General features: G+C 40.5%; 3 protein-coding genes across 5 annotated transcripts; all 3 read right to left on the minus strand.

Annotated features, from left to right (window-relative positions):
* Nucleotides 1–405: 405 nt before the first annotated feature.
* Nucleotides 406–3,472, minus strand: LOC100696538 (rho-related GTP-binding protein RhoA-C). Its single transcript, XM_003448207.5, has 5 exons — nucleotides 3,367–3,472; nucleotides 2,661–2,816; nucleotides 2,086–2,206; nucleotides 1,867–1,997; nucleotides 406–1,770 (listed from the first exon to the last, which is right to left on the minus strand). Exons 1-5 carry the CDS (start codon nucleotides 3,436–3,438, stop codon nucleotides 1,597–1,599), a joined length of 654 nt encoding a protein of 217 aa, XP_003448255.2. The 5' UTR covers nucleotides 3,439–3,472; the 3' UTR covers nucleotides 406–1,596.
* Nucleotides 3,473–4,894: 1,422 nt separating this feature from the next.
* usp21 (ubiquitin specific peptidase 21) lies at nucleotides 4,895–10,066 on the minus strand. 2 transcript variants are annotated; one of them, XM_003448282.5, is made up of 12 exons: nucleotides 9,922–10,066; nucleotides 9,063–9,487; nucleotides 8,544–8,600; nucleotides 8,328–8,445; nucleotides 8,114–8,228; nucleotides 7,728–7,847; nucleotides 7,572–7,636; nucleotides 7,295–7,482; nucleotides 6,505–6,583; nucleotides 6,297–6,404; nucleotides 5,649–5,763; nucleotides 4,895–5,497 (listed from the first exon to the last, which is right to left on the minus strand). In XM_003448282.5, exons 2-12 carry the CDS (start codon nucleotides 9,216–9,218, stop codon nucleotides 5,404–5,406), a joined length of 1,215 nt encoding a protein of 404 aa, XP_003448330.1. In that variant the 5' UTR covers nucleotides 9,219–9,487; nucleotides 9,922–10,066; the 3' UTR covers nucleotides 4,895–5,403. The 2 variants fall into 2 exon arrangements, with proteins under 2 accessions (XP_003448330.1, XP_025757272.1); XM_025901487.1 differs by having other exon boundaries at nucleotides 9,063–10,066.
* Nucleotides 10,067–10,217: 151 nt separating this feature from the next.
* arhgef3l (Rho guanine nucleotide exchange factor (GEF) 3, like) lies at nucleotides 10,218–15,718 on the minus strand. Of its 2 annotated transcripts, none has more exons than XM_005477998.4 (13): nucleotides 15,487–15,718; nucleotides 15,088–15,136; nucleotides 14,901–14,948; nucleotides 14,299–14,352; nucleotides 14,031–14,138; nucleotides 13,768–13,926; nucleotides 13,354–13,416; nucleotides 13,158–13,254; nucleotides 12,625–12,701; nucleotides 12,177–12,434; nucleotides 11,284–11,454; nucleotides 10,881–11,073; nucleotides 10,218–10,708 (listed from the first exon to the last, which is right to left on the minus strand). In XM_005477998.4, exons 1-13 carry the CDS (start codon nucleotides 15,522–15,524, stop codon nucleotides 10,461–10,463), a joined length of 1,563 nt encoding a protein of 520 aa, XP_005478055.1. In that variant the 5' UTR covers nucleotides 15,525–15,718; the 3' UTR covers nucleotides 10,218–10,460. The 2 variants fall into 2 exon arrangements, with proteins under 2 accessions (XP_005478055.1, XP_005478054.1); XM_005477997.4 differs by having other exon boundaries at nucleotides 14,901–14,951; nucleotides 15,487–15,717.
* Between the last annotated feature and the right edge of the window lie 441 nt (nucleotides 15,719–16,159).

Here is a 16,159-nt window from a genome sequence, read left to right on the forward strand (position 1 = left end):
AGGAAAGTAATTAAAAAAAGACACAGGGAAATGGTAAATATTAATAAATGAATAAATCAAAGAACACATAAATACCTTAAAACAGATAACCCTAATACCAGCTTTATGAAAAAAAAAATCCAGAAATACCCATACATATCACAGTAAAGAAAAAAAACAAAACAAAAAAAACAAACAAACAAAAAAACCTCTAGCAACCCACCCTCAAAATACTCTAGCCCGGCACCTTGACCTTGACTTTCTATTAATTAAATGAGACAGCGGTTACAATTCATCATTTAACTGACATAAGCTGACCATAACAGCAGGATCGAGTAAAATGATTAAAATATATGAAGTAAATTAGAGGCATCAACAATAAAAAGTTATATAGTACAATAATGACAATATCAGTAAAGAGGGGAATGGGGAGAATGGAGTAAAAGGCAAACTTGAAGTACACAACATTACCATGTCCTTACAAGGCCTTGTAAGACATACAGTACATAACAGATAATATAGTGATAAGATAAGCCTACCATCTATTTGAAAGAATATTAAACTTATCAGCTACACCACTTATGATTTGACCCACTGATTAACACAATCAAAAAAGGTCCTAAAAACTCATGTGTTTAACCTGATTGTGCCTCTGGCTATATATAGTATGTCGTCTTCCAGTAAAGTGAAGGTTTCTATGTCACTCTGAGTAGCTGTTAATTTCATTACCCACCTGAGCCATGAAATGTGGCCATTGGGGGGGAGGGTAACTTTGGCATGGAAAAAAGGGGTTAAGGTCAGTGACACAGACGGCCTTTCCATGCATACAGTACGTAGACACATGTTAATACACAACCACACAAATATACACACATTCACTGCATGCAGAGCTGCACTGGAGAAAAACAAACTACCATACAAATGCATACACACACTCTAAAGTACAGGTAAGTAATTCTGTATGGGAAAATATCTCATACAATCTAATTTTAGGCATACCCCTGCATATCGCCTGAGTCAGAAAATGGGCCTGAAGTACCCAAGCCAGTGACAGGGAGAAAGCCTTCACAAATGTGAGGTGTGGACTCTTACAAATGACAAATAATACCCTAAGTTATGAATCCCCACCCCTCAACAACCATCACTCTCAAGGCACTACATGTAGGCGATACTGTGTAAAATTTACTTAGAGATGGCCTAAATTCAAACCTACGCTTTAATTACGTCCTTTTCTGACTTCTCTTGTGTTCTCAGTGTCTTTGGCCTTCTATCGACCTTTTCTCTCCTAATTTCCATCATGGCACATTTGCTCCCCTGTTTTTAACTAGTCAACTTCAAATTATACCCATAACCTGCCCTGCTGACTTCTAGATCAGATTTTTTTTCTTTTGTATTTAAATTGATGCAAGAAAAGTGGCACACAACTTAAGAGTCCAAAAACCATGGTGTATGTGGTCTTTTGAATCATTTCAGATCTGCTCCACTTTGCTAGGGGTAACTGGGTGATCGCGGAAATTGAGCATCTGCATAACTTTTCTCCCCTCCCCCCCGGTCAAATTTCAGTGGAAGCTGTCCTCTCTATCTGTGCTTAATGACAGCCCCCTCTGCTCCCAGTGCCTATAACAGTAGGCAGGTGGACTTCCTGTTACGCTTTTTGGCCTGCAGCGCAGCTCTAGTTGCCATCTCAAAGACTTCCCTCACACCATCTTTGGTTTTGGCAGAACACTCTTGGTAGCCGTAGGCACTGATGCGGTTTGCCATCTCTTTGCCATCTTCATATTTGACTGGTTCCTGGGGACACATGTCACAAAGAAAGTTTAAATTTGGATATTATTTTATTGATTTAACTTATTTGCTTAGCTGAATTTTCTGAACCACCACATTTACCTGTTTCATTTTGGCTAGCTCTCGTCTGGTGTGGTCATCATTGCGCAGATCTTTTTTATTTCCTACCAGGATGATGGGAACATTTGGACAAAAGTGCTTCACCTCAGGAGTCCACTTTTCTGGAATATTCTCTACAGTGAGGAGAATGAAAAAGCAGCAATTAATTACATACATCAATGTGTTCAATACTCACTAGTATGGATGGTGCTCAGATGGTACCTAAACTGTCAGGACTGTCCACAGAGAAACACATGAGGATAACATCTGTGTCTGGGTAGGACAGGGGCCTCAGCCTGTCATAATCTTCCTGACCCGCTGTGTCCCAAAGTGCTAGCTCTACCTGAAAAGACAGAGTAACAGAGTTAAATGACTGGATAAATCTATGGAAGAAGAAAAGGAAAGGCAGAAATGACAATACTATAATTTGATTAGTTAGACAGACTAGATATGTTATAGCAGCAGCTGGTCTGATGGCCACAATGCAACATAATAAAAATTCACTGGTCGTGTGTAAGCATCCTGAGGCAAGATATTGAAGAATGAGTTGCCCCCGATGCACCCATTGAAGTGTGATAATGAACGTTAGATAAATATGTATGATTGGGTAAATGTCACTAGACTGGCAGAAAGCACTTCAAATGCTCAAATTGAGTAGAGAAGTGTAATCTAAGTACCAGTCCATTAGCCACTAATTAAAGAGGGTAATTGCTTTTTATTTTTATTTAAATGCCATACCAGCACCCACAGCATTACAATCAATGCAAAATTATTTGCAAACCATCATTCCCTCTCACCTGTTTCCCGTCCACTTCAATGTCTGCCACATAGTTTTCAAACACAGTGGGTACGTAGACCTCTGGGAACTGGTCCTTACTGAATACGATGAGGAGACAGGTTTTCCCACATGCACCATCACCGACGATCACCAACTTCTTTCTGATAGCAGCCATCTATGGAAGAGTTGAAAACACTGTTGCACATCCTAAGACAATACTCCCCAATTAAAAAGAAACACAACTTTGAGGTGCATTAATTAAATAAGCAGTCTAAACAGGAATAAAATTTTCCGATGCTTCGCTTACAGTTTCCCTTCGCTGACATCTAGCACAAAAAATACATCAGAAATCGCTAGAAACGCACAGAGGTCTCGTTAACCGTACAGTTTGGTAAATAGTTCCTAGCTTACGTTACTAAGTACATTTAAAGCCGGAACCGATGGCAAACAGGCGGAGGTGCCACTGAGGTGTAGAAACAATTACTCAAACATTTCCGTGCTACATTCCTATTCCTACTAAAAGCCCGACTACTGTAGTCTGGGGCCTGTCAAACCAGCCTTTGCTAGCAGGAAAGCTAGCGGTGTTTCCTATGAGTTTTATTATTGTCATTCAAAATCCTCTCTCTTAAATTATAACTACAATATTCATCCCATCATAGCCATATTTATGTGCCTGAAACAAGAATCGGCTTAAAGTTTATACGTTATATGGAGAATTTGATTACCTTGGTGTTTCTCTGTACGCCTTTCTCCTCTTCCTGACCAACTGGAAAACTCCGCCCACCGCTAGTACGCATGCGCACTATTACGTCATTCGCAAGTAAAGACCGGTGCGACCGGGTGCGACGGGGAATAATACGTTGGTGGTCGTTTGTTTATTTGTTTGTTAGCGAGATAACGCAAAAACAACCCAACTGAATTTTATGAAAGTTGACGGAGAGGTGGAGCATGAGCAAAAGAATGATCTGTTGAAATCTGGGGCAAATCCATATTACTTTCAGCAAAACTGGGTATTTTATTTGAAGGACATTGCTCTCTCCGAACTGTGCGAATTCATTAATTAAGTTAAGATACTGGAGTACTAATTTGTATAGGAATGTCAACCTATGGTGACCATAATCACCATAGGTGATCCGTATGTTTATAGTTTGAATACACACAAAATGGGTGTGTATATATGAATGCATTTGTACTTATGCACAATTCCTGTCTGGTTAGTCTTCCCAGCTGACTAACCATTCTCATCCTCTTTGAACTTGGGTTTTAAATCCTATATCTCCAGCAGCACTCAGTTTATTAGTAAAAAATGTATAAATCCCATTTACTACTGGTGTCCCCCAAGGATCCGTCCTGGAACCCCTTCATAAATTTAATATCAGCTTCCATTGTATGCAACTCCACCTGTCTAACAAACCTACCATTACTCTCCCACCCACAGCCTTCTGCATTTGACTCAAATCAAAAATCAAATCCTGGATCTCCTACAGCTTTCTCAAATTGAACAGTAATAAAACTGAGGTTCTCCTCATTGGCAACAAATCCATCATGTCTAAGTGTAATTTTTTCCCTCCCTCTTGACTCAGGCCAAGAGTATAACATCCTCATACTTTCATCTTTGTAACATTAATCACCTTGGTCCATTTCTCACACCTAATAACACTGCGGTACTTGTTCACACCTTGGTTACATCCCACATTAATTACTGTAACAATTTTATTTTTGTTTTTTCTTGCAAGTCTAGAACTCTGCTCCTCACACCATCACCAGAACTCCTTCCATTAATCACATCACACCTGTTCTTCAGCAGCTCCATTAAAATTGTACTGATTTCAAGATTCTTTACCTCTCTGAACTTTTGCACATCAGCAAACCAAATCACACTCTCAGGTCTTCTTCTTCCCTCCTTCTTGCTGTCCATTCCTCACCATTTGACTACCATGGGGTCTAGAGGCCTCAGTCACTCTGCTCACCACCTTTGGAATTCCATCCCACCAGACACACTTCTTTAAAAGTGGCATATTCACTCTAATGGTCTTCCACCTCTAATATGAATCCTCTGATCTCAACAATTTTGCATATTGTAGATTTTTTTTATTAACTTGATGGGTATTTGTCAGTTTATTATTATAGTTTTAACTCTTCTGTGTGAGGTGACCTTGAGTGTTTTGACAGGCACCTGAAATAAAATGCGTTATTATTCACTGAACATTTTCATGACCGCTGCGTAACTTTTTACATGTAACAAAAAGTAGATTGACATTTGAAAAAGGTTCATTTTATTTAGAGTTTTCTGCAGGGCTTTTATTTATGTATTTTCACTTACAAATATCCACAAACTCTGTAATTTCATCCAAGGGAACAAGTCTTTTGCATATATTTGTATGTCCCAACTCAAAAAAAATGTTGCACAATATCATAACAAGCATGAGTCGTGATTGTATTACATTAAGAGCTCTGCATCATTCTAAGCACGTCACTCGCTCATGCCTGAGAACTAGGGCACAGAGACTCTTAAGGCTATGGTCTGTCTGAGCTGTCTTAGTGAGACACTTGAAAAGCATCTCTACGGTTTTTAGGGGGAGGACCGTGTCTTCAAGCCCTGTCAGACTGAGCATGGCCTCTCTCCTCCTCCTCAGTTCATTTGAGGGTAAGCTCATCGAGTATGAGAAGTTTGCAGATGTCAGAGCACAATACTGCTGTCTATTCGTTTCTATGGACACTGGAGGTAAAGTTGCTCTGATTGGCTGCTTGGCTCAGCCAGTCTATTTCCTGACGGTGGCGGTGCTGTTGCTGCGCTGGTAGAACAGTACATAGGCTTGATTGGTCTGAAGCTGGTTCTCTGTGAGTGGAGTCACACTGTAGATGGGCAGATGAAGGGAACAGTTTCAGGTTTATGCAAACATATCTTAATACAGAATAAGCAGGCGTTCTCAAATATATAGACCACCTTTGATGTACAGTTGTCAAAATATGTATATATTGTATGTAAAACTAAATTATATCTCACCTGGAATCATTGTAAAAGCACCAGCCATTTTCATCTAAGCAGCAGGCTGTGTAATGTCCCATGTTTACTGTCCCAGCATGGTTACATATTGCATATAAATCATACAGAACTGAGCCTGTGGGGACAAACATAGATCCAGAATTATATAGTAACACAATGAGTTACTTAATCCAGGGTTCAGAACTGTATTGTGTCAGAATTCCAGATGTGCAGTTTTTGGAATAATTTCTGTTGCAAGCGATTAAATTAGGATATGATTGCGTATATCCCAATATTCCTTTATTTTCTATTACAATGCATGGTTATTGTTTGAGTCAGTGAATCATCATGTTAACCTCCCTATGCTTAAAACACAAGATTTATAGTTCACAGCTAAAAACTTTTTCTGCAGCTGATTTATGCCTTTTCCTCTAACTCTCTTCTTCCACTCACCAGCCATTTGTCAAAATAAAATCATGTAAAACAAGCTCTTAAAACGGTTTTGTAGTGCGCTCTACCCACTTGTGTCAAAAAGTTAAAAGCCCCATTTTTCTTCCACATTTTATTGCTTCAACCTTTAACTGAACTCCTTTTGTTGAAAATACAGCATAGAGGAACACATTGGGTTGAGTCAAGTATGAATGGATCAGAAAGGCTCGGTTCTCTTACCGCAGTCGACAGGTCCGTATGGTCCAAGGTCCAGATTGGTGAGTGGGAAGGACACATATACCGTGCTTTTACTGATGGACCACCTTGACGTCGTGAAACGGTTCAGATCTTATCGAGACTGTTAAGTATTGTTAGCGTCATACATTTGTGCAGATAAAAATCACACGCCTAAAAGCATCACAAGTGGAAGAGTTGTTGCCAAGGATACGGATCACTATAACCTGGGGAAACCTCTGGATGGACAGCCGCTTGGTGCACTCTGTACGTCTGTTACACCTCTCGCACATCTGAAAAATGTATAAACACACATATACACACCTCAACACAACATACCTTACACATATACATAGGGTCTGGCGTATATATCAAGTACAAATAAGCATATGCTTATTGATGCAATGTTGTTTAGTGTGCCACTAATAACTAAGATGCACTTAATTTGGACGTTCTTATGACAGAAAGAAATTAGAGAATTCTCATCATCTGCTTCAATGTTTATTAAATTAAATAATTATTTTTGTTTCTTTTATCTGCTTCTGTTCTGTGCCAGATTTTATGATTGCATTTCTTTGAAATTTTTTCATATTGATGAGATCACTGTATTAGTCGTTTGGAGTCTAGCAGTTTACCCAACTCCCCGGTTTGATCCCGGGAGGGGACACAAATCCCTTTGGGGTTGTGACAGGAAGTGTAAAAAAAAAAATCTGCCACATCTGGAGCTACCTGCTGTTATTACCCCCCATGTAAATAAGAGAGCAGCTGAAAGTAGCTTTACTGTTCAAGCCATTTGACTTCTTTCACCTATGGCACACATCTATATGTTATGATCTTTATATGGAATAAAGACAAAAAGCATTTAATGATATGTGTAGGTTATAAATGGATCAAAACTGTTTTAAATCATCTCCTTGCTTACATTGTCTGTGTCGATATGTTTTAATCACACAATTGCTGATCTAGACAGTTGCTGAGATTCGACAATCATCGCTTTAACTTACTGGCGAATTCTCCTTGTCCAGTTTCTCCTCCTGAGAGAAGAGGTCCAGACACTCCCTGAGCGTGACCTCCCCACTAGAACTCCTCTTGGGGATAGGCAGCGACAAATCGCAGAACACATCAAACGTGTTGGAGTAGTGAGAGCAGACTGAGCAATGCAGTGAGCTCCGCAGCTGGCCTGAGAACAGATCTGTAGAGAGAGGGGACAAGAACTATCAGCGGTCTGCTTTAATGGAGATAAAAATAATGGATGAATTTGACTGGATTGGCTGTCCTCACCAACAATTATGCTGTCATCTCTTTCCAAGTGCTTCTTCCACATGACAGCCGCCTCCTCAGATATTCTAAGGGAGGATAAGAAAAATGATCAGAATGTGTTCACGTGCAGGTAATTACTGTTTTAAGGACAGATTTATTCATTTTTAATATACATACCGAAACCTAGCAAATTTTTGTTCAGGCTCCTTTCCGGTTCGTCTAATGTATGGTCTGCGATTTATTTCGGTATGCAGCTTGTCGAGTAGGAACCTGAGGAACTCCTGAGCATCCTGTTGACTGTGTTGAACGCAGAAAAAAATTATTCACTTTTTCAAGCAACTAGTTCTTCACAAGAATCAAAAATCTGTACAAGTGGAACAAGATAATTAACAGGAGGAGTTTAACAGTTGTGCTTACACATAAGTGGACACTGTATTGCACTGTGTGTAGTCTTTTGCTAAAAAAGTTCTACTGCCTGCACAAAAGTTTTACTGAAAGATGCCGTTAACCTTGAGGAAAGGCGAAACAGAACCCCCCCCCCAAAAAAAAATCCATATCCTCACCTGTAACCGCTGAAGTAAGGCACTGCTTCTGTGAATACATTGTAAAACTGTCTAGGATTTACAACTGTCTCCCCTTCATTTACACCCCAAAGGCCCGACAGCACCTTAGAGAAAGCTGGCATGGGAAGAAAACCAGAAACAAGAAGAAAGCATGAAAATCTAACACAGGAGGAGAGACACAGTGATGAGAGAAGAGAAAGGAGAGGAAATGCACCTTCCATGAGTTTAGCTTCCTCTTTGGAGAACTTCTCATGCTTGTAAGATTTGAGCAGGCAGTAGTCCCGTAGGCCACATGTGTGAGACAAACACTGGACAACTGCATTTAGGAAACACTGGGTTCGAAACAAAAGAAAAAAAAAGGGAAAGTGAGCATATGATGCCAAATAATGGCAGAGGGCCTTTAAGAGCTTCATCTGTCATCTTTACTTACGGTGTTTCCTATGTTTCTAAGGCCAGTCCTGCCACTTCCCAAGGCGAGCTGCTCCTTCTGAAGTTTAAAAAACAAAAACAAAAGGAAGTCAATCACCACAGATCTGTTGAATCTGCAAGTACCATATATAGCACTGTTAATTTATTTCAAAACACACAGTGTGCGTCCTACTATGTGACCTCTGGATGTTTGGGTACTCCATGTGACTATCTGCCTTGACCCCGCCATGTCAGTGTGTGTTTAACTTTGGCAGGACAGATTTAGCTTTCTTATCTCATTAGTATAGCAGAAGAGACTAAAAGGAGGTCAGCCTCGAGAGTTCATCCTATTAGAGACCAACGAGTGCTGACAGGTGTTTAAACATGTGTGTGTTGATGTGTATTCTCCCTTAACACCTTCACACCTTTCGTTGTGTTTCCTTATATTTTTCTCATGTGTGCCCTGTAAAAAGAGCTTTTAAAACTTGAAAGTTTGAAGATAAATTAAAGCTATATTTTTCCTGTGTTGCGTTGTCCACACCTCATTGTCAGCCACGAGAAGCAGGCCCATCAGCGATGTGTAGAGGACAGACTGGGAGATGTCGGTCGTCTCTCTCTGGAGGCCGTTCTGAGACACCAGGGTCCGACACAGAGCTTCACAAGAGCCCTCCTCATTGACACTGCTGGCTCCAGGCATCCTTTTATACCAGTAAACGACTAAAGTCGCTAACAAAATGGGTCCTGAGACAGAAAGGTGGTCTTCCCAAAGAAATCCTAGCCAGGTGGTTTGCGCCTGAGATGGGGTAAGTTGTCCTTCCTAATTTATTTGACATTCAGACTCAGAGGTGAGCAGGACGCGGTGGTCTTACACAGGCCTAATCTGTCTCACAAGACATGTAATCCACCTCTTTGGTGAATGAAGTATGATGGAGAACTTTTTCCTTTTCAGAAAAATGACATTTACAGCTGAAGGGAAGAAAAAAAGAACAAGTACTCTGTGAATGACTGTCTCTGAAGGTAAATCCTTCTCTTAAATAGATTAAGTTGATCCATTACACAACTGTCTCGTTACTACGGCACGCAAGAGAGCACAGAAAGTTTGATTCCACACATGAACATGTCACGTTTAAAAAATACAAATTTTAAAAGCATTTTTGGAAATATCACTCAAACTGGATTCAGCTGGACCACTCAACAGAACACATTAAAAACACTTGGTTATGTAATCAATAAAACACCCGTCACACACACGAGGCATCTCCTGAAATCTAAGCAATGCCAAATGTTACTGATTTTTGGAGGTAACTAGTAAACACTTTATTTGCAAAGACAGTAAATTTGCAAATAATGCCGGTCAAATGTAGCAGGACTAACAAATACACAGAGCGATCCGGACTCACCTGATCACTTGGTCACTCTATCTGTGGACAAACTGTCCCAACCAAACTGTTCCCATCATCTGCTGAGCTGTTAAAAATGCATAAGGGGACGTCTACTGTTTCACCGTGTGCCTGTTGGCTAGAGCTGAAAGTCTACCTCTCTCCCCTGTCCTGTCACCAGTGTCAATGAGAGAAGGAGGGAGACGGCGAGTGCGAGAGGGAGGGATGGAGGATAATCATCTCTAATCTTTTCTCTGTAGATCTTGTTGGCTATACTTAGACTTGTCTTTGTGTACTTTCCCACGAGTGCCTCAACAATCTTTTAAGTGTCAGTTTATTAATTATACAATCTCAAAAACAAATTTTTTTCTTTGGTAAATTCACATTCAGTACTGTTCTCACTTTATACAGCCATCACTGCAATCGCAGACAGGAAAAAATAATAAAAAAAAAAAAAGAACATTAATATCGTTGAAAATATCTAAACACATTCATCATTCACAGACAGTCAATGTACACGTGTAGAGGCTTCAAAGGCCACCTGCTGATCAGTCTGACAGTCAGCGACTGGTATGGTCTGCCATTTCTGTGTCCGAGCTGAGGCTGAGCTCGGCTATGTGATACAGGGCGGGATCGTGGTGAGGAGAGAACTGTGACTGGCTGGTGTGGGCTGTCCTATCTCGCGACTGGACGATCGCTTGGCGCAGACAGGTGATCCACTGCTGCTTGCTGAAGGAGTCGTTGGCCTGCAGGCTGTAAGAGTGAGCTTTGGCGCGCCCTCTGCTGCTCACGCGGAAACAATTCTTCACTAGAAGATGGAAAGAAGAGAAGGGAGAAGGAAGGTGAGTTTAAACTTCTACTAAGTTTCACTTCAGCTAAAACAGAGCACATGGGATGGCTTACTATCAATCTTTGTGTGTCACAGAATTCACTAGAAAATACGAAACAAATAAAGTATGCAGATCATGCGATCATGTTACCTTTATCATTTCCCCCTGTGAAGGCTCCTCTGAAGGTGCCCCCTCCAGCAGCCTCACCGTCTGGGATCTCCTCCAGATTTATCAAGGCATTGGGCAGAGGCTGCCGGTACACATTAAACACGTGACCACCGTCCTTCTCGTCCCCTGGTCTAGTCAGCACCAACACCAGCTCAAATAGGAACACATGCAGCCGCTGACAGGGGACATTGACACACACACAAAGTCATCAAGATAAATGTGCAGACAGTTGACACAGTTTCTAAGGCAGAGAAGCAAACTTTCTAGCACTCATATGAAAAATCTGAGTAGCCAACACCTTCTGCCCTTCTCAAATGACTTTAGCCTCTTCATTTTAATTATAAAGGTGTGAAGACCAATAAACAACATTTTAGAAGAGATCTACCTGGCCCTTATTGTTCTTGAGTTCTCCATGGCAGTAGAGGAAGCGGGACTGCTGGATCTCTGGCACTCTCTGGCCCTCTTCAAGGTAGGAAAGGCCTCGCCTGTAGAACTGACACTCTGCTTCCCCCGTCTTTTTATTCACCTCTGCCACGATGCTCTGGATCAACTCCAACTGAACAGAACCAAGAGTTTTAATATGTCATCACCACAGGGTCCTTTTCCTCCTGTTGCATTTTTGTAGGGCTAAAAGAGTATGACTATGAATATTTAGAACATATTTAAATGAGTGGTTAAGTGGTTTGGTGTGATAATTTGTTTAGTCAACAGTATCCTCTTTCAAACACCATCAAAGGAAACTTTAAAGAGACTGCAGGCATCTTAAATGCAGAACTAACTGCTGAACAGAGTCATGTTTTTATTTGGTCACTCCTTGCGTGAGCTTTCGCAAAATGTAAATGTAAAACTGATGAGCCAAATTAGTGAATATATTGGTAAAAATTAACATTTGGCCTTGTTGCCATTTGGAGGCACTGTTGTGCAATGCAGACCAGGTTTTTAAAAGGAAATACTGTATTTTAACATACTTGAAGACTGATAGATAGAAATGTGTGAATATGCAACCTAATAATTTGGATTACCGTGTTACAATTTACAGCATCTGATGCAACAAAAAAGAGGATTCTTTGCTAGACTGTAAAAATAATACTAATCAGTCTTAAAATGATAGGCTTTATATTTAAAAGCAACACCTTACAAGCATCTTGATAACGTGCCAGTGTGGATATCAGTATTTTGCAGCTGCTGCAGACCTGGCACTGAGTAAACTGTGAATTCTTTAACAGGCTTGGAGTATCATTCAGCAGATGTAAATGATTGTGTAGGAGCCCAACTCACAGCATCCGGCAACGTGTCTTCATCTGGGTGGTCTGGCGGAGTGCACTTCTGTATCTCTTTCAACAGCAGAGGGTACTTGACCAAACGGCTCCGAGGGAGATCCAGGAAGTTCCACAGGTCCAGTTTCCTGCTGAACGAGGACTCCTGACACAGACGCAGAAAGTGCTCCACTCTTTTCTCGTGCTTTTTCTGGTCCAGTAAAGCTTTGGCTCCCACCTGGTTACAGCAATATGTAACATACGCCTCCAGGCAAGGAAACTGGAAAGAGAAACAAGCACGGGTAGAGTGCCAAGCAGTGAGATTAGAAGGTTAAGTCAGGGGGAAAAAGAAAGATGAAAACATGCATAAAGACAGAACAGATTAAGTTAAGATTAAGAAGGGAAAATCAGAGAGAAACTGAAGGTTGACTTTTCTTCTCTCAATTCTTTGTTTCCATCGAGATACTCACCCAGTTCATTAAAGTTGGCCCCACCTCTCCAACTGTTTTCTCTGATCCTCTCAGTCGCTCAAGACGAGTCAGCAGATCTGATATGAATTAAAAGAAAACAGGATACTCCAAATTTTGCTGACCTTATGTCACTATTACTACAGCTCAAAAACAAGTACAGACTGCATAAAAATACGACACTTCTAAAAAAAAATAATAAAAAAAAATACAACTTCCCATTTTATGAAGTTTCTTTTCAGGGCTGAGCAGTGTACAAGTTTTTATTTATTTATTTATTTTTTAAAGAGCCTTTAATTCAAATTATACCTAGATAACATTTAATAAATGGTATGAGCTGTAAAACAACTTTACCTGCTCCTGTTTACTTGTAACTATTTCAGATTGTGATGTAATTACACTGAACTGCAACAACCTATGCTTTATCAAGACTTCACCTCATAGCTTGAAATTCATATTCAGGAAATGAGGTGGTGTGTTGATGCATAAGTGGAGCTCGAGATAGCAGCAGAAGTTGCAAAAAACAAAAAAGTTACCTTGATGGAGGGGGATGAGTGAGTCCAGAGTACCAAAGATCTGTCCAAGCTCACTCTCTGTCATTATGTCTAACTTCAGCATGGGCTCATAGTACACCTGGGAATAGACACAGACCCCGGGCATTTAGCATATAAAAGCATGCATTTGAGTAGATTAAATATTTTGTTCAGGTTGAGCCTTTCAGTGAGCAGCTACCTTCTTAACCAAACTGAGGTCCTCTATGAGTTGTCTCTCTCCTTGGGTTAGCTCGTATATGACCTGCAGGGCATTTAAAATAGTTACCGAATGCGCACATTATTGCCAATGTGATAAAGATATCAGCTCACACACGCACACTGTGTGTTGAGTTGCATAAGAAGTCAGTTAAATAGACAACACGAGCTCTCACAGCTGATTGTTCAATAAAGGAAGTTGAGCCTTCAGTGCCAGCTCACATCCTCTTTCATAATACCCATGAAGAACAGCTTCACAGAAATGAAGAGTAGGTACAAGTTACTCCGCCTACACTGCAACCACAGCCACACAACTTGACCCATATACAGGCTCCCCCCAAACATATTCTGCTATAGTAACAAAGTATTTTAATAACAAGATTTTTGTTTAGCACACCTCTTGCCGTTTGATTTCCTTTGCAGTCAGATCATGACTTTCCACAGTGTCACTCCAACACTGGCTGTTGCGACGACGTGGAAACGAGGAGGCCTTTGTCCGTGAACGCAGGGGGGCTGTGGGCAAAGGTCGAGCTTCTGTACGAAAACTAATAGACCGCTGTGAACAGAGAGGAGCAGCTGACTGTTATACAAGAAAAACCCAAAACTCATTCACTGGTCACTTTGTATGACTGGACTGCGAGTGCGTTTGTGCATTGTTACCGAAATAGACTGGCCAATGCGCTTCAGAGCAGGGGTCTTCACAGGGTTTAAGACACCTGTTAGGCTATTGGACTTTGCCACAGGTTTAACCCTCTTATTACTGGGCTCCTGAAGTGAATTAAAAAAAACAAACAAACTTAAAACGTTTTTAAGATCTGCGCAAAATAGTCCACAAGCTGTGGTTCATTCATTCAAACCTAACTGTGCACGAGAGGATTTTAAAACAACTGAACACACATCTGGCATCTGCAACACAAGAACACCTCACCTCTGATTCCTTCAGGTCGGATGTCATTTCACACTCATCCTCTCCCTCCTCGTCCTGAAACATGTTAAAAAGTTAAAAATCAACTCGAGGTACACGAGAGTTCAGGAAAGTGGAAAGACAAAGATGGTGAGAGGCGAGATGTTGCATGGTGCAGATCTCTCATTTCCTGTGTGTCTTTCAAAGAGGAAGAAGGTTGAAAGTGTGCCTCTATAGTAAAATTGCAAGATGTCTGCCTATTTCTTTTTGCCACACTAACCACACCAGCTGTATATTAATTGCAAGCAACACCTTAATAGCGTCAATAAAAAGCCTCCTTGGATTATATGCATGATGTAATGTACAGCTGGCAAAAAAAAAGGATATCTGAAAGGTGAAAATAAACCTACATAAGCTGGAATTTAAGAAAATGAGGCATAAACTCGATTTATAGACTCGCAAAAACTTCCATGGTTGCAAAGCCGAACGCAACGTTCACATCTCCCGTCAGTTCTGCACTCAGCATTGTGGTCACAAAGGTAAGGTTGACTAACTTCCGTTCGTTACAGAGAAACAGAAATGAACATGAAGCAGCAGCATTGATGCGTCTCAGAGAGATTACTCACCTCTGAGATTCTGATCACAGGTTCAGGGGCCGGGTCTTGTTTTCTCTTCTTCTAAAGACAGCAGTGTGTGAAAGTGAGTTTCTTGGATTTTTTTTTAGGACAATAGTTTTTTTTTTTTTTTTTGAAACATTAGTTTTTAATGCAGGAAAAAGAAGGTGAAAGAACCAAAGCCGATGTGGCAGCTTACCCCTGCATGATCACAGAGGACTGAGTGTCCCTCTCCTGGCACACCAGACCTGAAAAGAAGAAAAACTCTTACTGGGCACAAATTAAACATTAATACAGGGAATGTATTCTATTGTATTGTATGACACATTCAAAATAACACTTTTATTAAGTAGGCAGTGTACATTCAAATTACTTGTTTATGCGCCATGCTCTAGCAAAGTACATTAAAATGAGTTTTTGTTCCACAATGTCGTACAAATATGTAACATGAATGAGCTTTGTAATTATGCTGGTGACAAACAGAAAATTTAAACTTACAACATGAAGTACGCTTAATCAACGGGGATATTTTTCAGCACCAATTTGTAACATATAGCACCCCAAGGTGGAAGCATAATAAATGTAAAAGGTATCATACCAGGAAGTCCTTTTTTCACCAGTCTCCTCCACTTCCATCGTTTCTCTCTCTTCAGTGCATTTTTACCGAATCATGACACATTCTCAAAATCACAAAGGGTCAAATAATCCAAATTTACACCCGTCCTTTCTTCGTTTTGGTCCTTTACAGCGAGTTGTTTGCAGGAAGCGTGTTGAGAGTTCAGTGTACTCCTTCCTCCTCACTTTCTTCCTCATCTCACAGTCGACCACATCCTTTAGAGTTGCACACATTCATGTATCCGCTCTTCTCAGGGAGGAGCGTTCAAAGCTTTACACGAAACTTATCAAACGTGTATTTAAACTAACAGCACTTCGCATACTAAAGTACCTGACTAGATACTAATCTGTGCCACACAGGAGGAAGTAAGATTGAACATGCCGCTGAAGAGTGCCGCATGCCTTTAAAATAAATAAACCAAAAATTGTTTGCCTACATTTACAAATTCAAAACGCCATCACAGATGATTTACTTTAATGCAGGAGTAAAAGGGGAGAAAAAAAAAAAAAAAAAAAAAAAAATCTGATTACATTCGTCACTGTCATTTGGTATCTTGGTATTCAGACAGCATTTCCCGGATATGTTTAATAATGAAACTTCTCATTAACACGAAACAGGTCAGACAGGAAAAACAAACCCGACACTTTAGAATTGT

Source organism: Oreochromis niloticus, linkage group LG20, assembly GCF_001858045.2.
Source record: "Oreochromis niloticus isolate F11D_XX linkage group LG20, O_niloticus_UMD_NMBU, whole genome shotgun sequence".
Taxonomy (NCBI): domain Eukaryota; kingdom Metazoa; phylum Chordata; class Actinopteri; order Cichliformes; family Cichlidae; genus Oreochromis; species Oreochromis niloticus.

Bases quoted from the DNA above. Each gene is read 5' to 3' on its own strand.
- arhgef3l (XM_005477997.4), bottom strand. From the start codon at position 15,524: ATGGAAGTGGAGGAGACTGGTGAAAAAAGGACTTCCTG. The intron at 13,927-14,030 runs GTAACAATGCAC...CTCTGTTCACAG, and splicing joins GCATTGGCCAGTCTATTTCG to CGGTCTATTAGTTTTCGTAC. The intron at 13,255-13,353 runs GTAGCTGCTCAC...GTCTATTCCCAG, and splicing joins ACCTCAGTTTGGTTAAGAAG to GTGTACTATGAGCCCATGCT.
- usp21 (XM_003448282.5), bottom strand. From the start codon at position 9,218: ATGCCTGGAGCCAGCAGTGTCAATGAGGAGGGCTCTTGTGAAGCTCTG. The intron at 7,483-7,571 runs GTGAGGACAGCC...CTCTCTCTACAG, and splicing joins AGATGACAGCATAATTGTTG to ATCTGTTCTCAGGCCAGCTG. The intron at 5,764-6,296 runs GTAAGAGAACCG...TTGTCCCCACAG, and splicing joins ATACGGACCTGTCGACTGCG to GCTCAGTTCTGTATGATTTA.
- LOC100696538 (XM_003448207.5), bottom strand. From the start codon at position 3,438: ATGCGTACTAGCGGTGGGCGGAGTTTTCCAGTTGGTCAGGAAGAGGAG. The intron at 2,817-3,366 runs GTAATCAAATTC...ACTCTTCCATAG, and splicing joins GCGTACAGAGAAACACCAAG to ATGGCTGCTATCAGAAAGAA. The intron at 1,998-2,085 runs GTACCATCTGAG...TCCTCACTGTAG, and splicing joins GGACAGTCCTGACAGTTTAG to AGAATATTCCAGAAAAGTGG.